The following is a 24,635-nucleotide window of genomic DNA, read 5'->3' on the forward strand; positions in this document are numbered from 1 at the left end:
CCAGGGGAGGCCGTTCCTTGATGGAGGAGCAGAAATCTCTGGAAGGACTGAACAGAGTTCAGTGAATTTCAGGCTCCTTTTCCCCCCTCCCTCCTGGGCACCTGCTCCCATCCTGCTCCCTCAGCTCCTGGTGAGGCTGGGAACTGCTCCTGCATCCTTTCCCCATAAAACCTGGGATTCAGAGAAGGCCGAGAAGAGGCTGTAATGAAAATGCAGGATTTTATTTAAAAAATGACCAAGAAAATGCCCTTGCAGAACGCAGCAGCAGGAGCTCGTTCCCTCCCCTCCGGTCCCGCTCCCGCAGCGCAGCCGAGGCCCGGCGGGACAGGAGAGGGAAGCCTGGATTGCACAGGTGGAGCAGCTTCCAAATCCAACAGCATAGTTTGGTCTTTATTCTAACAAATGATACAACCCAAAGTGACTATGAGTGAAGGGAAGGGGAAACCAGGGAGCGGGCGACAGGAAAACCAAGAGAGGTGACTCGTTTTCCATGGGAGTTACAAACTGTCAGGAAAAGAAAAGTGAAACTGCAGCATTACAGGAATTGGTTAATCCGGATTAAATAACGCAGTTCTCCTGGCGGGAATTACAACTCAGGAGCAGAGACAGAAAATAACAGAGGGCTGTGGGAATACCAACGGAACCCGGGGGGATTCCAGCACAAACACATCCAGGAGGGACGAACGGACTCAACGCGGGAACGGGGAATTGCTGTGCTGGGAGTGCAGTGGCTGGACAGCAGCTCCGGAGAGGAAATCCAGGGTGTTCCCTTTGCCACGGGACAGAGCAGGAGCTTGGAAGACCAGAGGAACAGTTTAGTTCTGCAACAACCTGCGGGATCCTTCTGCAGTGAGGTCGGAATTGGGTTGAGCAAAATTCCTGGTTGTCTTTTAAGAGCCATAAAAAAACCTCAGGAAGAAAAGAAGTGGTGGGAGCAGAGCCCCAGCCCGGGCAGGAGCAGCAGGATGCGATTCCCACCAGCCTGGTCCAGCTCCCTTCTCCTCCTGCCCTGGACATCGACTCCAGCTGGGGTGTCCAGGGCTGCTCCTGGTCCCCCCCACATTCCCAGGCCACAGGGATGAGCGGGAGCTGCTGCACAGACACAGTCTATGGATCTGTGCTCACTCCCAGGGACCAAACCCTCCTGGAACACCTGGCCTGGCCTCCAGGAAAACGAGAAAAGCCGAGCTGAGGCTCTGCTGCATCAATGCTGCTTGGAAAAGGAATTTCCCAGAGCCACGGGACAGGGGAGGGACCCTGTGCCCCAGGCTGGGGCTGGGAACACCCTGGAGACACATCCGGGCCCACAGACATTCCCTGTGTCCATGCAACACAACCCAGTGACAAAAACAGGCTTCAGTGGAGAAAACACGGATATAAACATGGATCTCAACGTGAGCAGCCCCTCGGGATCCACAGGCTCAGCCCAGTGTCCCTGTGACTGAGAATTCCTGCAGTGCATCCATCAGGAATGCCCAGGTGTCCCTACGTGTGAGAACTCCTCACCAGGAATGTTCAGACAAGAAACACATCCCAGGAGGAGGGAAGAGTACTGAGAGCAGCTACAGGAGCCCAGGGGCTGCCCTGGGAGCTGGGGAACAATCCAGGGAATTCCCATCCCTCAGCTCCACAGGGAGAGCAGGAGCAGCTGGATTTCCTGGGATAACCCAGAACAGGGACAGCCCCAAAGCTGTGCCCACATTCCAAGGCAGAACAAGCCTTAGGAGCAGCTTCCTGCAGCCCCTCCTGCAGCCCCTGGAAGTGTCCCAGGGAGCAGCCGTGTCCTGGGGCTGAAAATCCCCCAGGTCTGCAGCCAGAGGCCACAGGAACCACAGGAAACACTTCCAGGACCTGCCCTGGGCTTGGGCAGACACCCTGCACCACCAGGGGCTGGTCCAGAGGGGACAGAGCCACAGGAGCCTCAATCCCACAGGAGGCCACCCAAAACCCTTTTGGTTTTCCAGTTCCAAGGCCAGGATCCACCCTGGGATCCAGCAGTGGCTGCACTGCCCAGGCCCCACAGCCCCAGCAACACTTCCACGGAGCCAGGGATGGATTTGGGATGAGCAAAAATGCAAAGGAACACAAACCCATGGATCTCCCTGCACCACTGAGCAAAGGAGCTCAGACATTCACCTCGGGGAGGAACCTCTCACCACTGGAATTCCCAAGGAATGGGTGCCCTCCAAGGCACCTGGCACAGGTCCTGCAGCTACACAAAACATCCCAAAGGGACCCCTGGAGGGGACAGGGGACCCCTGGGAGGGGACAGAGCCCTGTGCTGCCCCACAGGCACCGATCCAAGCTCCAGCTCAGCCCCACAGACATCCCCAGGCTGTCCCAGAGGATCCCACCTGGCTCCCAGAAGCAGCACAGACGGTGTCAGCTCATCCCAGAGGTGTGAAACACGTCAGGAATTCATCATGACTTGGGAGAACAAGTTCCATCATTCCCAGAGGATGCTCCACACCTGCCCTGACACGGCACTGCAGGAGTCATTTCCCTTTGCTTGTTTTCCCTAAAGTTTCATTTTGGATTTGAGTTTGAATTAACAACAAAGCTGCACTGCTCCCCTGTCCCAGTGCTTCCCTGTTCCCCAGGTCCAGAGAGGTGCTGGGAAAGGACCAACCCCACCCTCTCACTCCAGTGCTCCTGGGCCTTTGCTGACAGTGCTTCCCTGGGCCTCCTCCATGTCCCTCCCCAGAGCAGCCTCTTTGGGATGGATCAGAGATTCCAGCAGTTTGGAATTCCCTGCTCTCAGGTGTGCCTGACACCTTTGCCTGTGCTGAGCCCCTCCCTTGTCCCTTGTGCTCAGCACAGCTGTTCCCTCCACTGAGCATCAATGATCCTCTTCATTATAAACTTTGATCCTTAACTCTATGGAATTCCAGAAAAAGTTTTACCTACAGTGCACAAAGAATATAATTTGGAAAATATTTACATTTTTGTACAATGACACCACAGCACTTGAATCTAAATTTCTTCATACAAACAAATAGCACCATCAGCCTTCTGCACAAATCTTGCCTAACAAACCCCAAAATGGTGGATTATTGTTAGATGAGGAGACTGCAACAACTGGGGATGGGAATAAGCTCGAGGAGCTGGAGTACTGAACCATCCATGAAGGGGGGCTGGACAAGATGAGCTTTAAGGTCTCCCCACCCCAAACCAGCCTGGGATTCTCTGTGATTTCAACACGAAGAGGCAGGCAATGAATGTGGGAACACCCCAAGCTGCCCGTGAGCACCACGGTGGCCCCGAGTGCAGGGAGAGCCCCTCCTGCAGGAAGGGGCAGTGCCTGAGCTCCCCCCAGTTCCCACAAACTGACCTGGTGGTGCTCGGCCTTTCTGGGACACCTCTCCCAAGCGAGGGCCAAACAAAGGATTAACAACAAGTGACATTCCTGGCCAGGCAGCCCTGGAGTGCACCAGGCAGGGAGCAGGGAGGGAAGGGGAATGAAGGGATCAGGCAGGGACAGCACCAGGCTGGGCTGGCGCTGCCAAGGCGCCTCGCTCCCTGCAGAGCACAGCTGGCTCTGCCTGGGTGCAGGAGGAAATCCAAGTGTCAGTGGTGCCCATTTGGTTCATTCATCTACAGCCAAGGCATTCCTTCAGGATACCTTCCAACATTCCGTGGCTGAGCTGGGAGCTCAGGGAACAGGGAGCAGGGGAAGGACAGGGGGGCTCACCTCACCCCAGCCCCGGGCCCAGCTCGGTGCCAAGGTCCAGCAGTGCCTCGCGGATCACCACAAGTGTAAAAAATTTAAAAAGCAGCAGCTCCTCCCAGCTGGGGGTGGCAGCTCCCGAGCCAGGAGCGGCTGTGCCAAAGGGGATGGCAGCAGGAGGCTCTGGGAAGCGGGAGCTGGAGGGGCTGGACGCTCAGTGCAGTGCCAGCTCCGTCCCTTGGCTGCGGGCTCACGAGTTCATCCCTTGCTGTGCCCCACGGCTCTGCCCTGCTGTGGGTGCAGCCATTCCCTGGCCCTGGGACGCCGGGCTGGTGTTCCCAGGAGCTCCCAGCCCCCTTAGAGGTCCGGGAAGCGGCTGGGATCCTCCTTGTAGTCGTCGGGAATGGTGAAGATGGAGTCATCGAACTCGTCGTAGCGGAACTCCTGGAACGTCACAGTGGCCGTGATGGTGGGGAACACCGGGATGTCTGCGGGGACAGGGCACGCTCAGGGACAGGGGACAGCCAGGAGTGCCACCAGTCCCCACCTCTGCAAGGCTGGGAGCAGCCTGGGTTATAGTGGGAGGTGTCCCTACCCATGGGAATGGGAGCATGAGCTGGAATCTGAGGTCATTCCCAACCCAAACTGTTCTGGAACGCTGTGCAAATATGGCAGAGGTAGAGCACAGCCTACCTGCTCACCCAGCTCCCTGCAATTCCAGAACCCTGTATCCCTTAGGAAAGGGACTACTGCTTCTGGGATCATCTATCCCATGAATAAGCTGATCTCAGACATTTCCAATTGTTACAAGTGCAATAGTTTTCTATTTTTCACTTAAAATCAGTCTATCCCCAGTAATCCTTCAAGAAAAGGAAACACAGGAATGTTACAAAATACTCCACACCTGAGATCCTCCCCATCTGCAGGAATAATCCAGCACATCCCACTGCCCTAGGAGCAAGGCCCCAGCACTTCTGTGCTCCTGAACTCTCCAAGAACACATTCCCAGGTGCGGGTTCTTCCCCAAAACTCCACAAAAGACCTTCTGAACATATTGCAAGAATAAATGCACGTGTTTCAATCTGGATTGGATATTCGGGAAAATTTCTCTTGGAAAGGGCTTTCCAGCCCTGGAGGAGTCCCCATGTCTGAAGGGATTTCAAAGCTGTGTGGATGTGGCACTGGGGGACATGGGGCAGTGGTGGCCTTGGCAGTGCTGGGGAATGGTTGGAATCAAGAGGGCTTTTCCAACCTAAAATTCTGGATAAATAAAGCCCCAGGAGGTGCTGTGTGCTCTTACCTAATTTGACAGGAAAGCCTGGTGGAAGCTTCATTTGAACAAATTCTCTAAGTTTGTTAAAGTGCTTGAAGGGTGCAATGACTTCTAAGACATTCAACAACCTGCAAAGGAGAGCAGAGCCCGTGACAGATCCTCCTGCCACACACACCCTGTCCCTCTGCACAGGAAAACATGATCCAAAGGGCCCAGGGGACACACAGGGTGACAATGACATCATTCCCCTTCTCCGTCCCAGGGCTTCAGGGTCACCCCACATCCAGAATTACAACAAACCAACCAGGGTAGCAATTCCTTGTCCTCATTTTCCACAGGAACCACCCCCCCCACCACCCTTCTCCATGGACATGTGGAACTGACCTGGCTTTGCACTGGGTTAGGGGACACAATTTTGTGCTAATATTTATTATGAGGAAACCATTTCAGAATTCTGTGGGATCAGACACTAGTTGCAGATAACTCTGCCCAAAACTCTGCTCTTATGAAGCCAAGTAAGGGCTTGGCTCCTCCCCCAGCCCCAGCAGCTCCCAGATTCCCAGTTTAAGGGATTCTTTTCTCAACATCCTGACTGCACTGGCAGCTCCCATTCCCGTGGATCTGGAGGGCTCTGCAGCTCATGAACACATTAAAACATTCCCAAGAGGAATAACTCCTGTGGCCAGGAGCTTTGACTCACGATTCGATTCCTAAGGGGAATTCCTGGCTCATTGCTATCGTGGCTTTGAAGGTTTTCTTGCTCTCCTTGCAGACCAGCTCCCTGCCCAGGTGAGGAGCTCTGGGAGGGAGAGGGAGAGGTAAAGTCAGTGTTTCCCAGGCAATCCTGGGTTTAGAGGAAGGAAAACAGACTTGGGTTGAAAAACATCAGGGAGGAATCCCTACTTTCAAAGAGCTTGCTTTATTGTAAAGCTGTGCGGAATAAAGATAAAAAAACCTCTTAATTTAGATGACTCTGCTAAACCAGGAGACAAGACAAAACCAAGTAAACTACTCCAATAAAATAATTCCTCATTAACATGGTCTTAATAAATCCTACAGGAAGAGTTTATTAACCACTACCCAGAAATGCCCATGGGAGAGGGGGTGGAACTGGATGGGATTTAAGGTCCCTTCCAGCCCAAAGCATTCCAGGATTCCCTGCCTGTAGCTGAGGCACTGACACTGCTCCCACACACAAGGATCATTTCCCAGCCCTCTGGAGAACAAACACCGAGACACCAAACCCAGCGCTCCTCCCTGCCCACAAAGCAGCACCCACCAAGTGGAGAACCCAAAACGCCCAGCAGACCCCCCAGCCCCCTGCCAGGGATGCAGAGGTGTCCCTGGAAGCCCTGGCAGGCCCAGCAGCACTCACTTGCCACTCTCTGCAGAGATGTACTCCTCCCAGGAGATGGTGTTGGGGGACGGCGGCGTCAGCGACTGCCGGCGCACGGGCTGTGGGACAAGCACAGCTCAGCTCAGAGCTCCTGCCCTCCTTCCCTCCTCCTGCCATTCCCACCTGGAGCTGCCCTCAGCTCCAAACACAGCCACAGCCTGCCCTGCCCAGGCCAGCCCCTGCTCTCAGCCCCCACGGGCACTTTCTATAGCACTGGGCTGTGCTGCTCCACCACGATGAGTTAATTCAGGGCTCTGAGTGCCAAGGCAGCAACTCCAGCTCACACAGAAATAAATTAATCACTTTAAAAGCTCTGTGTGTGTTCCCAGCTGAAGCCTGGCTCTTTCTGAAGAGCTCTTGATTTCCTGGTGCTAATCACAGGCTTCCTCCCATTTTAATGAAGCTCAAAGGAGCACGATTGCCTTTCTGGCTTCCCTTTCATTCCCAACAATCAACATTGGGTCTAAAAGAATCTGCAGTTGATTTGCCACAGCCAAACCCCTCATCTCTTCTAAAAGACAAATTAAGGCTGAATACCCAATATAACCACAGAAATCCCTCCCTGTGTGCACTAATCAGGCTAATTCATTAATGCATCACCAAAATTATACTTGTGGGTCATGTTTGTGATTTTTAGATTATGCCAATCAAAAGAAAATAAAAACATTATCTATGTATTTTGCACCACGAGGAGTGGTGTGCAAGATTATTCTCCCACATCCTGGGCAAAGTTAATCAACTCTACCTCAAAATTCTGCTCCATGAGGTTTCCCCCTTTGCTCAGGCTCTCCATGATCGCTTTATTCCGAAGGATGTCCTCCTCACTGAGATGTTCCCTTCTTTTCCTGGATTCCAACACAAGTCCATTCACCAAGTAGAAATCTGCCAGGAAGTTTCCTACTCTTTCCTGCACGAAAGGAATCGGGACATTAACGACTCACAGAAGATAAAATACAAACATTTTGATTCTTGCCTATCAAATAATGCAAATAATGGCAATAAGGGAACTTGGGGATTGAGCTGGAATTCCCCCAGCCCCCCACATGGGCTGGCACTGGGCAATCCCAAAAATCCAGCAGGAACAGGTACTTCCTATGCAGGGAAGCTTTAAGACAGGGACTGCTGAAGAATTTGAGTGAAATCCCTTTCCAGAGCACTCCCATCCCTGCCTTCCTCCAGCAGGAGCACACAGAATCCTTCCTGCACTCCCTGGAATCAACCTGCAGAGATCACAGCCTCCTGGAACAAAACCATTCCCAGCACAATCTGTCCTCCCCCTGCCCAACAGCTACAGAATCCTTCTTCCTTGTTTTTCCTGCTGAAGGCAGTCCAGCAGAGAGATTCCACATGGAATGAACTTGTGCTAATTGGGGAATACAGGGACAGGGATTTGTCCTTTGTCCTGCACACCTTATCCTTTCAGAATCCTAGACTGGTTTGGGCCAGAAGGGACCTCAAAGCCCACCCCATTCCAGCTCCCTGCCATGGGCAGGAACACCTTCCACCATCCCAGGCTGCTCCAAGCCCTGCCCTGCCTGGCCTTGGGCACTTGCAGGGATCCAGGGGCAGCCAGAGTTTCTCCAGGAAATCTGCCCCAGTGCTTCTTGCAGTGCCTTTCCCTCCTCCCTCCTGCCCAGCAGCAGCTCTGAGCCCTCCCTCACTCACAGTTTTGTCCTCCCTGAAGAGCCACCCTGTCTGGGCCCGTGTGAACGTGATGGATTTGGTGGATAAGGTGGCAGAGTAAATATCACTGCTCATCAAAATGTCAACTTCCTCTTCTGTCTCCATCTCAGATTCCTGGAAGAAAAATTCCAAAATACTCAGCAGAACTTAGCAAACAACGATTGCTTCCTCTAAAGAGACACCAATAAATACAAATCCATAAGCCTTGTCCTTTGGAGCTTTTCCCAGAAGCAGCATTTCCTGCATTTTCAAGCGGTTTTATAAAACCTCTGGCCAAATGGTTTCCAAATAGTTTAATCTTGAATATTAATGTGAATAAAGCATCCCAATGGGATTTATGCAGCAGCTCAGCAGCCACACCCTTTCCACAGGCAATAATCCATCTGCTTAAGTGATTGGGGGATAAAGCTGTAATTAAAGACTTGACTAATTACAGGGGGTCCAGTGAGTCAGACCCTCATGCTGTATCAGCTGAACTGGCCATGGAGTGACTAAAACGATGCAAGCAGTGGGAACAGGTCTGAAAACCCACCTGAGGACACCTCAGTTAAGCCCAGTGGAAAGATGAAAAGCAGCACATCATAATTTAAACCTCATCTTTCCAGTCTAGTCCCATTCCAGCTTCTCCTCAACCAGAAATCTGGATTCAAAGCTGGTTTCCCTCACAAAATTCGATGTCACCTTCACAGCTCAAGTTGGGACAACTGAGGAAAAAATTCTTTGGTTTGCAGTTCTTTGGGTGTTTCTGAGGCAAATTCTGTTTGGTACATTCCCAAAAGAGCCCGGGATGTGTCCCACCCCCTTCCCAGAGCTTTACCTCGTGGTGTATTCGCTGGTAAACTTTTTGCTCATTGTCTAAAACTACAAAAGATTCTGAGGGTGCGGCGTCACCGTTAAAAATGAAGCTTAAATCCCCTCGTTGGCACTTCATGTCAGTAAAGTCTATCAGAGTTGTGTCCAGCCTGTGAAAACAACCCCAAATTTCACAAATATTACCCATAAACACAGAAGGAAGTTAGGCTTTCAAGCAGGAAAGTGAAGTTTTTCAATGGCAAACAAACAAATAAAGGGCTGAGTTTTCCTAGGATTTCGTAAGTGAGGCCTGGATGCAGAAATGTGCAAAAAATTGCTATAAAGGTGAAGTTTTTTTCAGAAAATTGTATTTAATACTGCCAGCATGAGGAGGGGAAGGGGAGAGAATCTATTCAGTGCTACACACTGAGAAACAACTCCTCAGCAGGGTCCTGACTTGAATAACAACACTGGGACATGACCCAAAATCTGAAAAGGACTCAGAAACAAACTCATTTTTTAGAATTTTATTATTTTCATTGCTCTTTCTATTTTTATCCCTCACCAACACCAAAGACATGCTCCTGCAGACCTGAGTAACTGGAAGAAGATGGAGCTAAGACCACAGATCTCTGTAGTAATTCATATCCAGTATTGCCAGAGCATTTATTTCTCATAAAAAGGTGGTTAAAGAACCTCAACTAGGTGACTTCAACTCTAAGTGGTGAGGGATTAAAACTCCTCATAGATTTGCCTCTGATTCCAAGAAAAAACCTCTATTTATCTATTTCCCCTCAGTTCAGGCCTCATACAGGCAGAGCATTCAGAAATGAGAAGGAAAGCCACAGCCCCAGATTCAAATTTCACCTAAAAATTCACTTTACAGACCCAAGCTGCCCCTTTAATACAACAAAAATTTCTACAGATTGAATCTCCAGGATCATATTCTTGCCTCTTTGTTTTAAATTTTGGCCCCGAAAGAAAATGCCAGAAAATACATTTGATTCCAAACTAAAAAGAGCTGAGCTTGAAGAGACTCCTGAAATCTCCTACTGAGACTGTGAATTTGTCACACGAAACACCTTAAAGGGAGAAATTATATCACTTTTTGGGTTTTTTTTTTTCTTAACTACAGACTGGAGCAGCAACACTTCTCCAGGAAATACTGGAATTTATTTGCAATTGTGTTATAAATACCCAATCCCTGTTTCTCACTGGCACATCTGGTAGATAAAGCCTTATCCAGCTGAACTGCTCTTGCTCTATATTTAAGTTATATTCAGCTCAAAAGAGATAATCAGAGAGCCTGAAATTCCAAGGCTCAGTGCTGTGTCATGGATGAGCCCAGGTTCCTCAGGGATTCAGGCTCACTGGGATCCAGCTTTTCCCTGGCACTGAAGTATTTGGGTATAAAAGCAGCACTCACCTGATATTTATACCTTGTTTGTGTATTTTACATGCATCAGAAGGCAGAATTCGGGAAAGTAAAGGCACTAAAGGAAGGAGAGAAAAGGCAATCAGGGCACTGAGATCCCTCTGCAAAGTATTCCCATTAAAATCATTCCATCAGTTTGATTCTGGGTGTGTTTTAATGCAGATACAGCATTTCCCATCATCATCTCAATCAAACACAACATCAGGGGTATTTCTATTTGATAAAATTGGGGTTTTTTTGTAATTGTAATTGCACACCCTGCTTCCAATATCAGACAGAATTTGTATTTCCATCACAGGTAAACCATTTATAAATCCTAATAACTGTGGCTGCTCATAGTTTGAATTCTGGGATTTAACAGTTTATGTAATGCACCAAGGGAAAGCCTGGCTCCAGTTAAAGGAGAACGGCCACAAGTATAAAAAATGGTCCAAGGTATTAATATTAATTACTAAATTAATGAAACACATAAAATCATGGAATCCCAGAGTGGTTTGGATTGGGAGGGACCTCAAGGATCATCCCATCCCACCCCTGCCATGGCTCAGGTTCTTAAAGCAAAGAGCTACTTCCCCTCTTTAGTGAGTCACTGGATAAGAGAATTCAGCTCCAAAAGTGAATAAGCAAAAATAAATCAGGAAAAAGTTGTGTATCCTTTCCTCAGGACTCAGATCCCAAGCACTGTGACTGTTCCAGCACAAAGCAGAGGAGAACAAGTGTGCTGCAGGCTGATTGCATTATCTCCCTGGGGAAGGGACATGGAAGCACTCACCCCAACTTTGAAAATCCCAGTGAAGCTCTAGATAGAAGTCACCTAGCTGAGAAGAAAAGAAGGACGTGTTAACAAGCTTTTCAGGCTAAATGACTGTAAAATTTGCTGGAAGACAGGCAGAAGTTGTGTTTGGCAAAGAAAACTTTCTCTAATGTTGTACTTGAATTTGTACTGAACTTAAACATCACTGAAGCTTTAGCTGCAGCAGAATCAATAATGACAAAATTATGTAACTCATTTGAACTCACGTTTTTAATCATTTCTTAATACTAGGCCAACTATCAAGCCCTGGATTGCAAAAGATTTATTGGAAACGTGTTTAAAAACCACCTATGGAGCTCTCTGCTTGCTTTGATTGATCCCATCCAACCCCACGGAATTAGAATTAATTATACAATAATTAATGAGTCAAGTTTCAGGCAGGAGTGTTGCAAAGACCAGTTGCCAGTGGCCTCGTGGAAATGTGCTGAAGTCATCAGGTCAGACCTCTTGTGCCTCCAGAGCACGTGTGAGCCAGAGCCAACCCCAGCACGAGGTGCTCAGGGATCACAACACAGCTCAGCCTTCAAAGGGACAATTTAATTAACTTTTGATAAATAACTGGGCTTCTACAAACTGCTGTCTCCAAACTGAGTAATATTTTACTGCGCCCAAGGGGAAGAGGTTTCTGGATGCTGATGGAGAATGAAACCAAAAATCTCCTCCATCACTGGGCAAGAGTCATTTGGGGACTGAACAGACCAGGAAATTATTCACTGACACAAGATTAAAGAAAGCCTTAAAAATCTAATTAAATAGATTCTTTAACTCTGAGATTGCAATGACGATGACCAGGTCTGCCTTACACAAACCTTATATTTGAATTTGTAGAAGTTGAAAGGAAGTATTACCTTAAAATAAATATAATTCTGGCTTAAAACAGAGCCAAGATTGCTTTTAAGAGCAGAAGATTGGTAAAAACGTGGAAAAAACTTGCTGGCAGTTTTCCAGTGTCCATAATCAGAGCACAAGTCACTGCTTTCCAACCCATCTGGTTCTGTCAGCACAACTCACCTCTTTCAGGGCTTTTAATAACCGAGGTCGCTTCTCTTCAACACTTTCCCTGGACTGCTGCTTGAGCTTCCTCAGGAGTGCTGAAACTACACAGGAATTAATCCATGAACTCTGGTTGTTTGGTAATTATAGGTGAGTGTCTTACTTGAGGTCTTAAACCCAACAATGCAATGGAACATTTCATCAGACCCGAGGAATTAATCCCAGTTACAGGAACTGCACATTAACCTGCTCAGATCACCCCAGGAAGAAAAGCCTTAATAATTGTTTGTAAAATTAACTATAGAATCATGTCAAGAGGGTTTGTACACAGGTATTAGTAAATATGTGGATACAAATATACTGAGTAACATCTACTCCACTGAGAAAATCAGTAGTGAGGAGCTGACAAGAGAATGTTGTTGGTAGATTATAAACCAGTGCATTAATATATTAATAATACATTTATATGTGTAATATATAGTGAGTTTTCTGCTATAGGATGCACCACCACACATGGCAATACCAAATACTATTAACATTCACCAGTGAGTAGCAGCAGAATAATTTCCTTTTGCTACTCCACATCTGAGGTGAATAAATAACACTTGAATAATACATAATATATAAATTATATTTTCCCACTGGCCTCTTGAGATGCAGCCTAAAAGCCACATCCCACTGGCAACTGATACATAAACAAACCTGTGACCACAGGGAGCAGGCCAAGGAGATGATCCTACCCATCCCAGATCCATTTGGATCCTGTCCCTGCCATTGCAAACCCAGAATATGCTCGTGCAGAGCTCTCCCAATGCCCTCAGTCTGAGCAGAGTTAACAGTTTGCTTATGTAACCCAGTGCAATTTCTTATCAAGGAAATGGATGTGCCTGATCATGTTCAGATATAAAATGTTCAGCTGATTAAGAGAAACCCTTCAGAGAGCTGGAAGAGGGCTGTGGGAAAATAACCCAGCTTGAGAGCTCTGCTTTCCTGCTCTGAATGAGCCCCAGTTTGGGATTAACTGGCAAATTGGGATGAATGAAGAGGTGCTTACTCATCTGTCTGTCTCCATAGCTGATGGCTTCGGCCAGAGGGCTCCATCCCTGAGCGTTTTTCACCTTTACTGGAGCATTATGGGCTAAAAGCAGGTGGGCACATTCTGGAACAAAATATCCATGGTTATTTACAGCAAAGGATGCAGCAGGAGCAGTCAGAATAAAACTCTACCAAAGCAGTTCATATCAGAGATATTACACAGATTATCAAAACACATATCTGGGTTCTGACTCACTCTAACAAACAAAGCCATTTATGCAAGTACTTCCAGCACTTCCCTGTTCAATATTACCACTAAAAATAATTGGTGATCAGCCACCAATTATATAACACTGAAGAGACTTGTCCCTCCTGCTACGTGGAGTTTGCTTTTTATAATATTTCTGCATGTCAGATACACACACCACCATGGAACAAGGATATTTATATTTAATGTATGACATCAGCTCTCTCTGCTGCACACACAAAGCAGAGAGATACCTCAGGGCCTTCATCCCTCTCCAAGGGGTGATTGGATCATGGGGACACAGATTTGGGGCAACTCCCATCAGGTACACGGGAGGCAGAGGAGGCTGAGGCACCAACACATCCCCGTGTGCCAGAATATCGTGAGGAATTTGGGATTTAAAGAGGGCAAACAGGCACCTCTGTTCCAGGAACGCCTCAGAGCAGGTGTGGAACCAACAGCTGCATTCCCCATCCACAGGTGGACATGATAGTGGAAAAACTGAAGGAAGCAAGGAGGGTTTCAGTGCTCCCATGTCCTCCTTGGAAATGGTTCTGCAGTTTCCAGCCACGGGGGAACCTCAGCACGTGTCACTAAAGCCACCCTGTGCCATCTGGATGTCATGCAGCAGGGCCCAGCTGTCTCATCACCAAGACAGGGACTTCCTGGGTTATTTTCCTACCACAGGTGCCACAGGAAACTGCACTGGTCATTCCAGATGCAGCAGCTGTGAGTCAGTGCAGGCTGAGTGGCTGGGGAGGAAGAGATCCCTCCCTGCTGAATAAACTGTCTCCTGTGGGATAAACAAAGGCCCTGAGTAACCCAGCCAAGACATCCAGGGATTTTTATGGCTCCTTAAACAGGGCCCAGGACAAGAACATCACTCTGCAGGGAGCAGGCAAACCAGCTTGGAATCACCAGCCAGATTCCATTTCCAGTTCAATAAACAGGCTGGGAGAGCTGGGGGTGCTCATCTGCACAGGAGAAGGCTCCAGGGAGAGCTCAGAGACCCTTCCAGGGCCTGAAGGGGCTCCAGGAGAGCTGGAGAGGGACTGGGGACAAGAGGAGACAGGAAAGGGAGAATGGCTTCCCACTGCCAGAGGGCAGGGTTAGGTGGGATACTGGGAATAAAGCTCAGATTTCTTTTCCCACTCTTTTCCTCCAAATCCATGGGGCATCCTCTTCCCAGAAAACCTCACTAGCTTGAAACACAAGATCACATTCAGGAAAAGGGGAAAAAACCCTTTTTTCCTCTTGCCCCCAAATCTTCAGGATCACTGAAAAGGTAACAAAACAAATGGTGCTACTCACCTTTATGTCCCAACATCACAGCAAGATGTAAAGGAGTGTTTCCTAAAAGAAACCATAGAAATAAAAGAGATGAGATGAAAGTTAGCAGAATCCATTGCAATCCCTTCCTTAGGAAACTCCAGTTCCTGCTCTAACCCAGGAACATAGCAACACCCACCAGAGGAGTGACATTTGCTTGGACTGTAATTGTCAAAATAAATACATTGAGACACATTTCATGGGCCAAGAGAGGGTTTTTAATGATATCTTGAAACTCACTCCAGACAAAGAGGTCCAGAGGTGTCTTTGAGAAAGACACAACCCCTGTGCTCCCCACAGGCTGAAGGGTCTGATCCCTTCCCAGCCTGACATATCTGGGTTAAAAGCTACTCACAGATATGATACTGATTAAAAATTTAACAGCCTGTTTTATTAATATTTCAAAGATTGAGTACTCATTTTTTACAACTACAGTACTGGGCATATTGAGAAGGAACAGCACCTTCACTACAAAGCTGCCTTTTGGCTGTTTCCAAAGAAAGCTTTGGAGATGATCAGCAGCCTCTCAAACCTGTCCCCATTTTCCTGGCGATGCTCGTGACACAGGTGGTATTTGTGTTGTTAAATATTCACTCTGAGGCACCCAGAGCTGTTTCTCCTGGATTAATGCTGCTACCAGGCTCATGACACAGTTTATTTAGGCAGCTTAAGGATGTAAAGTTCTTCCATTTAACTGTATTTTCCACATTTAAACATCTTAGAGCAGTCAAGAGAAAAAAATGCTGGAAAACAAATTTCTTGTGCAATTCTAACACACACACTCGGTTGAGAGTTATTCTGTAACTCCCATTTTGTCAGCAGGAAGAACCTGCTCTGTGCCGAGGATGTGCTGCACATCTGGGAGATGCTGCGCATGAATGCCAGCACCCTGCAGCATCAGAGAAATTCGGATGGAGATGGGAACTCTGCCCTGCCTGCCCAAGAGGGGCTGACAGGGCTGTTCAAGGTGCCCTGCATCTCATCCTTGCAGGACACTGGCAGCATTCCAGGCAGCCACAGCCCAGCTCATTATACACTAACCCAGCTCAGCTCCTGCTGCTATTAATAGCTGCTCCAACATCTGGGAGCCAGCGCAGCACTGGGAATCCTGGATGCTGCCAGGCTCTGGCAGGGGATGGAAATAACCTTCCTGAGGAACACGTTTGAGAGGGAGCCACACTGTGGGCCCAGGAAATGCAAATTACGTGACCCAAGGGGAAACATTGTCAAAATCATGGAGGAATGGTGAGGGTGGAAAAGCCCTGCAGGATCACCAAGTCCAGTCTGTGCCCAATTGCCACCTTGTCCCCAGCCCAGAGCTCTGAGTGCCACATCCAGCCCTTCCTTGGGCACCTCCAGGGATGGGCACTGCAAACCTCCCTGGGCAGTTCCAGTGCCTTTCCATGGACCACCCTTTCCATGGGGAAATTCCTGCTGATGTCCAGCCCAATTCTCCGCTGACAGAACCTGGGGCCGTTCCCTCTGCTCCTGTCCCTGTTCCCTGACTCCTCCCTGGCTGTGCCCTCCTGGCAGGAGCTGTGCAGAGCCACAGGGGCCCCCTGAGCCTCCTTTGCTCCAGGCTGAGCCCCTTCCCAGCTCCCTCAGCTGCTCCAGCCCCTTCCCAGCTCCATTCCCTACCCTGGACATGCTCCAGCCCCTCAGGGTCTTTTTTGGAACAAAGTCCCCAGAACTGACCCCAGGATTTGAGGTGAGGCCTCAGCAGTGCCCAGCACAGCCACAGCCCCTTTTCCCAAGAAATCAGTGCTCCAGCAGCTCCTGGAATCCTGCCTGTGCCCATCCAGGTGGGCAAACAAAGCCTGCTGGCCCAAAACCACACCTCAAACACAGCACATGTCCCCACACACGTGTGGCCTTTCACCTCTGCTGAGGCACCTGCACACATACAGGGAGCCAGGGCTGTTTTCCAGCAAGAGGATTTGTTTGTTCAGGATTTAAGCTCTTAAATGCATGTTATAATAAAACTAGAAGTCATCTACTAGGTGTAGCTACAGGCTTCTCCCAGGAAACTCATTGTTTGGGAATAATGACACTGGCCTTCCTCTGGGCAGTGATTTGGAGGTTAATTTAGGAAGCTGGGGAGGCACTCAATTAACACTCAATTGCTTTTAGCAGAACAGCAGGAGTCTCCCATTCCACAGGATTTGGCTTTCCTGCACTGAACCAACACTAAAACAGGCCTGGATTATTAACAATAAGTTCTCTCTCTCCTCTGTCCAATCCTTAGCACATCCCTGGATTCCTCTGGCTTATTTCTGAGCAAATCATCATTCTTTGGGGGGCCTGAGTGTCCCTCAAATAACTCCCAGTTCCAGTGTGTGTAAACAAGTGACAGATAGAAACAGGCAGGAAGAAAACAATAACAGGGAAATGTTACTCAGGCCTTTGGAATGTCAAACCATCAAGAGGTTTGTTGTGGTTTTTTTTTTTTAATAGTTCAAGTAAAAACTTGGAGGAAGATGATGAGTCAGAGATCCCCAAAGTGTCCCAACTCTGAACAGAGCTGGGAAAGCAGGGAGATCTTAATTAGAGATTTATATATGGATCAAAAAAGGATGGAAACAATGTGTGTGATAAACACTGAGGGTGACAGCACAGCAAAGAGGGATCAGGAAGTGCCTTCAAGGAAAGATTTGGAGCTGCTGCTGAGTTGCTTGAAGGGGAACTGGAGGAGGAACAGGGAGAAGCAGCAGCAGGAATAGAGAGAGTGGGAAAAATCCTCCCCAAGTCTGCTGCTTCCATTCTAGCAGGATTTGCTGGAATGAAGGTGGCAGGATAAACAGATCTGTAGCTGGATTTGGAGCTCTGCCCTTAGGAAAGCACTGTGCCAGTTGTAGGGAACACTCCTGCCCATCTGGCTGGGAGCTGAGCCCTGTGTTACTCTGCAGCCCTCAGCTGCCTTCCAGTGCCCAGTGACCACAGACACAGCTGGAATTCCCAATTCCATCGTTCCTGCCACCGTGCCAGCCCCAGAGATCCTTCACCTTCGTGCTCCTTTTGAATTTACAGACCACAATGAAGCAGAGCCCATCTCCTTATCAGAAACACAACACAAGTCGCCCCTTTATCACAACTTCTCAGACACCACACACGTGGAACTGGGAGCTCTCCAGCAGAAATGGATCATGTTACTCTTGAAACGGCTATTAAAAATAGAGATTAGAACGAACCATGAAGGTCAAGCTGATCCCCCAGGTTGATTTATTTGTTAACAGTATAAAATATCCTCCAAATTAAAACGTTTTGAAATGTCCTGGCAAGACATGCAATATTTACAAATTTCAGAGCAGCACAAGGATCAGATTCCATCTCTGCCGCTGACACTGCTGTGGACAGAGCATTTGCAGAGGAGCAGCTGAGAACAATTCTCTCAAAATCCAGAGCCACAGCATTTAAAAAGAAAGGGGGAAAAAAGGTTCATTTTTGTAGCCTGAGGAAATATCAAAAACTGCTCTGCCAACAGCCAAAGGAATGGCTCAGCATCCCCCAAAGCAAACAGGTGACAGCTCAGACATCCTAAAAAAGAATGAATCTTTTAAATGCAGTGGGGTCTTGGACACAGAGCAACACTCACTGAGAAGCAGCTCTGTCAGCATAGTGCTGGTACTGGAGCCCACACTGCTCATTCATATTACAAAAATCACGGAATTACGGAATTACAGAATGGTTTGGGTTGGAATGGACCTTAAAGCCCATCCCTGCCATGGCACGGACACCTTCCACTGTGCCAGGGTGCTCCAAGCCCTGTCCAGTCTGGCCTTGGGCACTGCCAGGGATCCAGGGGCAGCCCCAGCTGGTCTGGGCACCCTGCGCCAGGACCTTCCCAGGGAACAATTCCCAATTCCCAGTATCCCATCCATCCCTGCCTCCTGTCAGTGGAAGCCATCCCCCTTGGCCAGTCACTCCATCCCTTGTCCACAATCCTTCCTAAAGAGGATTCACCCAGCCTTATGAAACTCCCTTGTAAAACTCCCAACGAATTCCCTATTTCCCGGTCCAGCATCCGCATCTCCCGCCGCACCGGGATGCGGCCCCGAGCCGCGGCTGCCCCGGTGTGTCCCGCTCACCGTGACTGTCCTTCTGGGCGATGCCCTGCGTGCGGATGAGCGCCGAGAGCCGCCGCACGTCCCCCTTGAACACGCACTCGTGCACGGGGAAGGGGCCGCGCTCGGGCCCGGCGGGGGCGGCCCGGGCCGGCGGGCGGTGCCGGTGAGCGCCGGGCCCGCGGTGCCCCCCGGCCCGCCCGCCCTTCCCGCCCGTGAAGGCGCCCCCGGGCGCCGCGGCCGCCTCGTCCTCGCCGGCCGCCAGCAGGTCCCCGTCCTCCTTGCTGGGCTTGTGGTCCCTGCGCAGCGAGCGGAGCTTCTCGCCGGTCATGGCCGGCGGGAGCGCCCGCAGCGCTCGGAGCCCGCGGGGCCGGTCCCGCCCGGAGCCCCCGGAGCGGCCGCAGCTCCGCCCGCGCCTCACGGGCCTCGGCTCCGCGCCGCCATCTTCGGCCGCCGCTCTCGCGAGACTGCGCCGCACCGAGAGAGCGCGCGGGAGGAGCACGGAGTGACCGGGAGGGGCGGGGCGGGATCCGCCCAACGGGCACGGCCTGAGGGGCGGCATCGGGGATCGCTCCCAGGAACCACATCTTGAGGGGAGGAGGGATCGGGGGTCGATTCCAGCAACCACATCCTGAGGGGCGGCATCGGGAGTCGGGGATCGATCCCAACGGGGACAGCCTGAGGGGCGGCATCGGGGATCGATCCCAGGAACCACATCCTGAGGGGAGGAGGGATCGGGGGTCGATTCCAGCAACCACATCCTGAGGGGCGGCATCGGGAGTCGGGGATCGATCCCAACGGGGACAGCCTGACGGGCGGGATCAGGGATCGATCCCAGCAACCGCATACTGAGGGGAGGGATCAGGGATCGGGGATCCATCCCAGCAACCACATCCTGAAGAGACAGATCGGGGTCGGGGATCGATCCCAGCTGCCACATCCTGAGGGGCGGGATCGCGGATCGAGCCCCACAACCACATCCTGAAGAGCGGGATCGGGGATCGATTCCAGCAACCGCACCCTGAGGAGCGGTATCGGGGGTGGATTCCAACAAACACATCCTGAGAAGCGGCATCGGGGATCAGTCCCAACGGGCACGTCCTGAGGGACGGGATCGATCCCAAAGGGCGCATCCTGAGGGACGGGATCAATCCCAACAGGCGCACCCTGAGGGGTGGGCAGGATCAGGGATCGATCCCAACGGGGACATCCCGAGGGGCCAGAACAGGGAGACTCCATGATTCCCTAAGCAGCTGTTCCAGTGCTCTCCCATCCTCCATGGAAAGTCCTTTGGGAAATGATGGGACCTGGACAAGTGTTCCTCAAAGGGAAAAACGGGACAGTGCCCCTGTTGTGGTGCGAGCCCTTGTAGGTGCAGTGTCAGCTCAGAAAGGACCTGTCTGGGTCGGAGCTTCCCAATTTCATACTGCACGTCCTGCTCCTGGGCCAGTTCTGCAAGTTTCTGCTTCCAATATGGGATGAGTAATTGTAAAAATGATGATGTCCCAAAATGGATTTTTTAATAATTCTCTCAGGGAAAACAGCACCTAAGTTGCCAAGGAGACCAGACCAGCTGTGATAACAGAATTACCTTCCTGGTGGCCTTGTCTTTCCCGAGTTCACATCATCTCCCTCATCCCAAGTGACCAAGAAGAATTCTAGGCAGATTTAGAAACTCCTGTGCCTGCTGTCCCCAGCTGCTTCCCACACAGTTTTTTACAGTCCTAATACAGAATTTGAAGTAATTCTAGGGGGAAAAAAACCAACTCCACAACAATTAGCTTTTGCTCTATACTCCAGTGGTCTTTCCAATGAGATTTATCTGTCTCTCCCCGTTTTGTTTTTTTGAGGAAAGTGAAACCCCTTTGCAGGCAGAATATGAGAGGCTGGCACTGGCACTGTGAGCAGTTCTGATGTCTCCTGTTCTCCCATGCTGGAAACACACACGGAATGGAGGGATTGGCTCAGGTTTTAGCTGATGTTGGAAGCCTCACGCTGCATTTTTAATTACTAGAGACATGAATTCACTGTTTAGCAGCTTATTATGGACTCCTTTATTCATCCCAGAAATGGAACCAAGGCATTACTCATGGGAAGGGCTCTGGGAAAACTGGTGTTTGTAGGGAATCCCAATGGTGGGATTACTTTACACTTACAAATTCTTGAGAATGGCTTTTTTTTGTCTGCCTATCAACAGAACTTTCCTACAGCAAGCAGATTTATCAACAGGGGATGGAATTCCTCCCTCCTAAATCCCAGGTTCCTGCCTGTATGTGAGGCTGGGGCATGGTCCTGCACACATCCAGAGGTTTGCTCTTCTTAGATCCAGCTTTGCTCAGATTTTATCCATATTTTTGTTGTAAAGAAAATGTTTCCTTACAAAATCTAATACATAAATCATTCATCAGTGGCCTTCAGCACATGTCTGTCCTTTGTCCTCAGATGTCAAAGTGCTGTTCCATGGACGTCACTCCATGAAGGGTAACCTTGGCAGGGAGACTCAGTGAATTAATTTTTAATCACAGAATCCCAGAATGGGTCAGGCTGAAGGCAATACAGAGCCTCCTCTGCAGCCACCTCCCTGCTCCAGCAGGGACATCCCAGAGCACAGGATTGTGTCCCAATGGTTCTGGAATATCCCCAGAGAGGAGAGTCCACAGCCTGTGCACAATCTGCTCAGGGCTGGGCACTGCCCAGGGCAGAGGCTCTGTCTCCTGTGCCAGGGGAATTGCTGGGCTCAGTCCCTGCCCGTGGCTCTGGGGCCATCGCTGGGTCTGGAGCAGAGCCTGGGGCTGCTCTGACCTCCCTGCACGCAGGGACAGACTGGGGGACACAGGGACAGACAGGGGACACCCAGGGACAGCCAGGGATACCCAGGGCTGAGGCCCCTCTCGCTGGGGCTCCTCTCCAGGCTGAGCAGCCCCAGCTCCCTCAGCCTTGCCTGGGCACCGAGATGCTCCAGGCCCTTCTCTGCTCCAGGAGCTCCTGTCCCTGCTGTGCTGAGGGACAGAGCTGGGCACAGGGGCAGGATCACCCCTGACCTGCTGGGAATGCTCTGCTGTGGCACCCCAGGGTCTCACTGGGCATTGCTGGCCAGGGATAGCTCGTTTTTCCTCAGGATCTCACTGGGCACTGCAGGTCAGGCACAGCTCCTTGTCCCTCAGCACCCGCAGGTCCTTCCCCCAGAGCAGCTCCAGCAGGTCCCCCCAGCCCGTGCCGAGCTGGGGTTATTCCCAGTGCTGAGGTACTGCAGGCAGCGCTGCCGGGCAGCCAGCACGCTGCTCCCCTGTGGGTCATTCCCGTGCTGCCGGGTTATTCCCGGTTCCTCCCGGGAAAGGCGCCCCTGGATCCCGGGAAGGCTCCCGGGAGCGGCCCCTCAGCGCGCAGCGCGCGGCGCCCCCCAGCGGGCGGGCGCTGCCTGTGCAGGGCGGGCCCCGCCCCGCCGGCAGCCAATGGGAGGGCGCGGGGACCCCGACCCGCCGGCGCCACAGCCAATGAGGAGGCCCCACCCCGCCGAGCCCCCGGAGCGCTGAGAGACGGTCCCACAGAGACGCGGCCATGGCTGGAAAGGGGATGCAGGGGTTCCTGCCGCCCTTCAAGCACTTCGCCACCCATGCCATCCACGCCGGCCAGGAGCCCGAGCAGTGGCGCTCCGGGGCCGTGGTGCCGCCCATCTCGCTCTCCACCACCTTCAAGCAGCGGGCGCCCGGCGAGCACGCGGTGAGTGCGGCCGCTACCGGGGCGCTGAGTCACCCACAGGGACACCGAGCCCCCTTCCGGGCTTGGGCACACCGGGGAGGCCGCGAGCATCCGGCGTGTCCCGGCCGGGGGAACGGGAAGCGGCCGGTCCTGGGCAGGGCAGGGAGCTCCCGGCGCGGATGTTTCCCCACGTGGCAGCTCCTGGGCAAACGCGAGCATCTCGCTGGGCCGGGAGCGGGGCTCTCGCCCGGGGAGGCGGCGGAATCTCCTCACGGGGCCATTGCAGAGCCGCCTGCCCGCGGTCCCGTGCCTGTGCTCCGGGATGGCCCTGCTGAGCGGCGGTGGGACCGGAGGAGCCGCTGTGGTCCCTTCCAGCCGGAGCCAGCCTGGGGCTCGCTGTTCCCGCTGCGGGCGGCGATCCGGAGCGGTTGGGATGAGGTTGGGATGATTCCCATGTGAAAAGCGGGGGAAGGGGGGCAGGGAGCACCAGTGCCCCCGGGCTCGCAGGAACGCTGCTCCAGGGGCTGCCCGAAGCCGGAAACATGGGCTGCTCTCCCGGCCATGCACCCGCCCCAGGGCCCGGGCAGAATCCCTGTTCCACTATACACACTTTGTGTAAGAGCCTGCTTTGCTCTTCCTTCCAAACCGAGGGAATATTTCCTAAGGATTTTGTGGATGCCCTGTAGAAAGTGCTGTAAAGGTTTGACGGGACGTGGCACAAAGCTGCCACTCCTAAATCAGCACCTGCTCCAAACTCGCGTTGTGCTGGTCGGGCAGGAGGAATTTGCCTTGTGATTCCTCATTCCACACAGAATCCCAGCTGTGCTGAGGAGGCCCTCAGGAGGAGTCACGCTGCTGTATCCACATCCTGATGACAGGATCCGTGCTCTTGCCGGGAGCTCTGCCAGAGCAATCTGCAGGATTCCTGACTATGAGGAAGTTGACATTAAAGAGAAATCCTAAAAGCAGGCAAATCCCAGGGTGCTCAGCAGGCTCTCTTGGTAACAACTGCATCTGTGCATGCATGAGTCGTATTTTCCTCATTGAATTTCCCCAGAATTTGCATAAAAGCTGTGGCAATAGGAAACATGTGGGTTGTCAAGAACTGATGAGGGGAGTTGTTTGGTGCCCTGTGGGTGTGATGGAGGTGGACACACGTTTTTCCTGAGAATTCCCTCCAGAGAGGCTGAGGAGTCTCCCTCACTGGAGATACCCAGAGCTGTCTGGACACAATCCCGTGCCCTGTGCTCTGGGGTGGCCCTGCTGAGCAGGGAGTGGGACCAGGGCACCCTCATGGTCCCTTCCAGCCTGACCCAGCCTGGCGTTCTGAGGGTGGTTGGACTGTGCAGTCCAAACCCTTTCTCCCACAGTGGCCACAGATGGATGTCTGGGGAGAAGCAGGAGAATGTGGCTCCTTGCCCCTGTGCACCCCAGGCCCTTTCTCTGGCAGGGATGCCCAGCTGGATGTTGTGCTAGGACAGAATCCTGCTGCTCTGGGAGGAGCTGGATGCCCTCAGCCAGGGCTCTTTAGGGAACCTAGAACTGCTGTTATCCCAGACTTTCCCAGTGCTCTCTCTGATGTTTGTTTCTTATTTCCATACCAGGGTTATGAGTACATCCGGTCTGGGAACCCCACTCGGGATTGCCTGGAAAAGGCTGTGGCTGCCCTCGATGGAGCCAAATACTGTGAGCATGGGGCTTGGAGCAGCCTGGGACAGGGGGTGGCACTGGGTGGGCTTTGGGGTCCCTCTATCCCAAACCATTCCATGACTCCATCACCACGGCTCTGGCTGTTGGCTGTGGGCAGGGGCAGCCAAGGTGGGGAAGAGTCCAACACTTCTGGTCCAGCAAAGTCCAGCTCCATCCCTGGGTTTGTCTGCTGCTTCCTCACTGCGGCTGATGCCTGGGCTGAGCTGGATCCATCCTTGTGCAGCAGCACTGGAGGCTGTGGGAGCAGGCAGCCCCTGGTCCGAGTCCATTCCCAGTCTGTCCCAGTCTGTCCCAGTGTGTCCCAGTGCCCGTGCTGGTTCCATGCTGTGCACATCCATCCCCTGCTTTCACTGGCTCCACATTCCCAGTGAGGCAGTGACAGAACAGGTTCTTTGCAGAGGCCAAGGGAGGAAGGCCAAGGCAAGTCTGACTCGTTGTGTCACATTAAACACTGATGATCCTTTCTCCTCAGGCTTGGCTTATTCCTCTGGCTTAGCAGCT

General features: G+C 51.6%; 2 protein-coding genes across 2 annotated transcripts in view; one reads left to right on the forward strand and one right to left on the reverse strand.

Moving 5' to 3' along the window:
- Nucleotides 1–200: 200 nt before the first annotated feature.
- Nucleotides 201–19,171, reverse strand: ANKRD13C (ankyrin repeat domain 13C). The gene is made up of 13 exons (XM_030953666.1): nt 18,750–19,171; nt 14,647–14,688; nt 13,108–13,212; nt 12,072–12,157; nt 11,019–11,064; nt 10,238–10,304; nt 8,837–8,981; nt 8,002–8,133; nt 7,082–7,243; nt 6,316–6,395; nt 5,641–5,739; nt 4,968–5,068; nt 201–4,155 (listed from the first exon to the last, which is right to left on the reverse strand). The coding sequence occupies exons 1-13, from the start codon at nt 19,054–19,056 to the stop codon at nt 4,025–4,027; spliced, it is 1,503 nt and encodes a 500-aa protein (XP_030809526.1). The 5' UTR covers nt 19,057–19,171; the 3' UTR covers nt 201–4,024.
- A 3,068-nt stretch (nt 19,172–22,239) lies between these two features.
- The window catches only part of LOC115906382 (cystathionine gamma-lyase-like), a 3,517-nt gene continuing 1,121 nt past the window's right edge, over nt 22,240–24,635 (forward strand). The window contains exons 1-3 of the mRNA XM_030953530.1: nt 22,240–22,445; nt 24,029–24,110; nt 24,607–24,632. Of these exons, the coding sequence (XP_030809390.1) occupies nt 22,284–22,445; nt 24,029–24,110; nt 24,607–24,632 (270 nt within the window). The 5' untranslated portion in view covers nt 22,240–22,283. The remainder of the gene's footprint in view (nt 22,446–24,028; nt 24,111–24,606; nt 24,633–24,635) is intronic.

This window comes from Camarhynchus parvulus, chromosome 8 (assembly GCF_901933205.1).
Source record: "Camarhynchus parvulus chromosome 8, STF_HiC, whole genome shotgun sequence".
NCBI classification, from domain to species: domain Eukaryota; kingdom Metazoa; phylum Chordata; class Aves; order Passeriformes; family Thraupidae; genus Camarhynchus; species Camarhynchus parvulus.

Bases quoted from the DNA above. Each gene is read 5' to 3' on its own strand.
- ANKRD13C (XM_030953666.1), bottom strand. From the start codon at position 19,056: ATGACCGGCGAGAAGCTCCGCTCGCTGCGCAGGGACCACAAGCCCAGC. The intron at 12,158-13,107 runs GTAAGCACCTCT...ATTCCTGTGTAG, and splicing joins CTATGGAGACAGACAGATGA to TTTCAGCACTCCTGAGGAAG. The intron at 7,244-8,001 runs GTGAGTGAGGGA...CCTTTCGTGCAG, and splicing joins TCTTCAGGGAGGACAAAACT to GAAAGAGTAGGAAACTTCCT.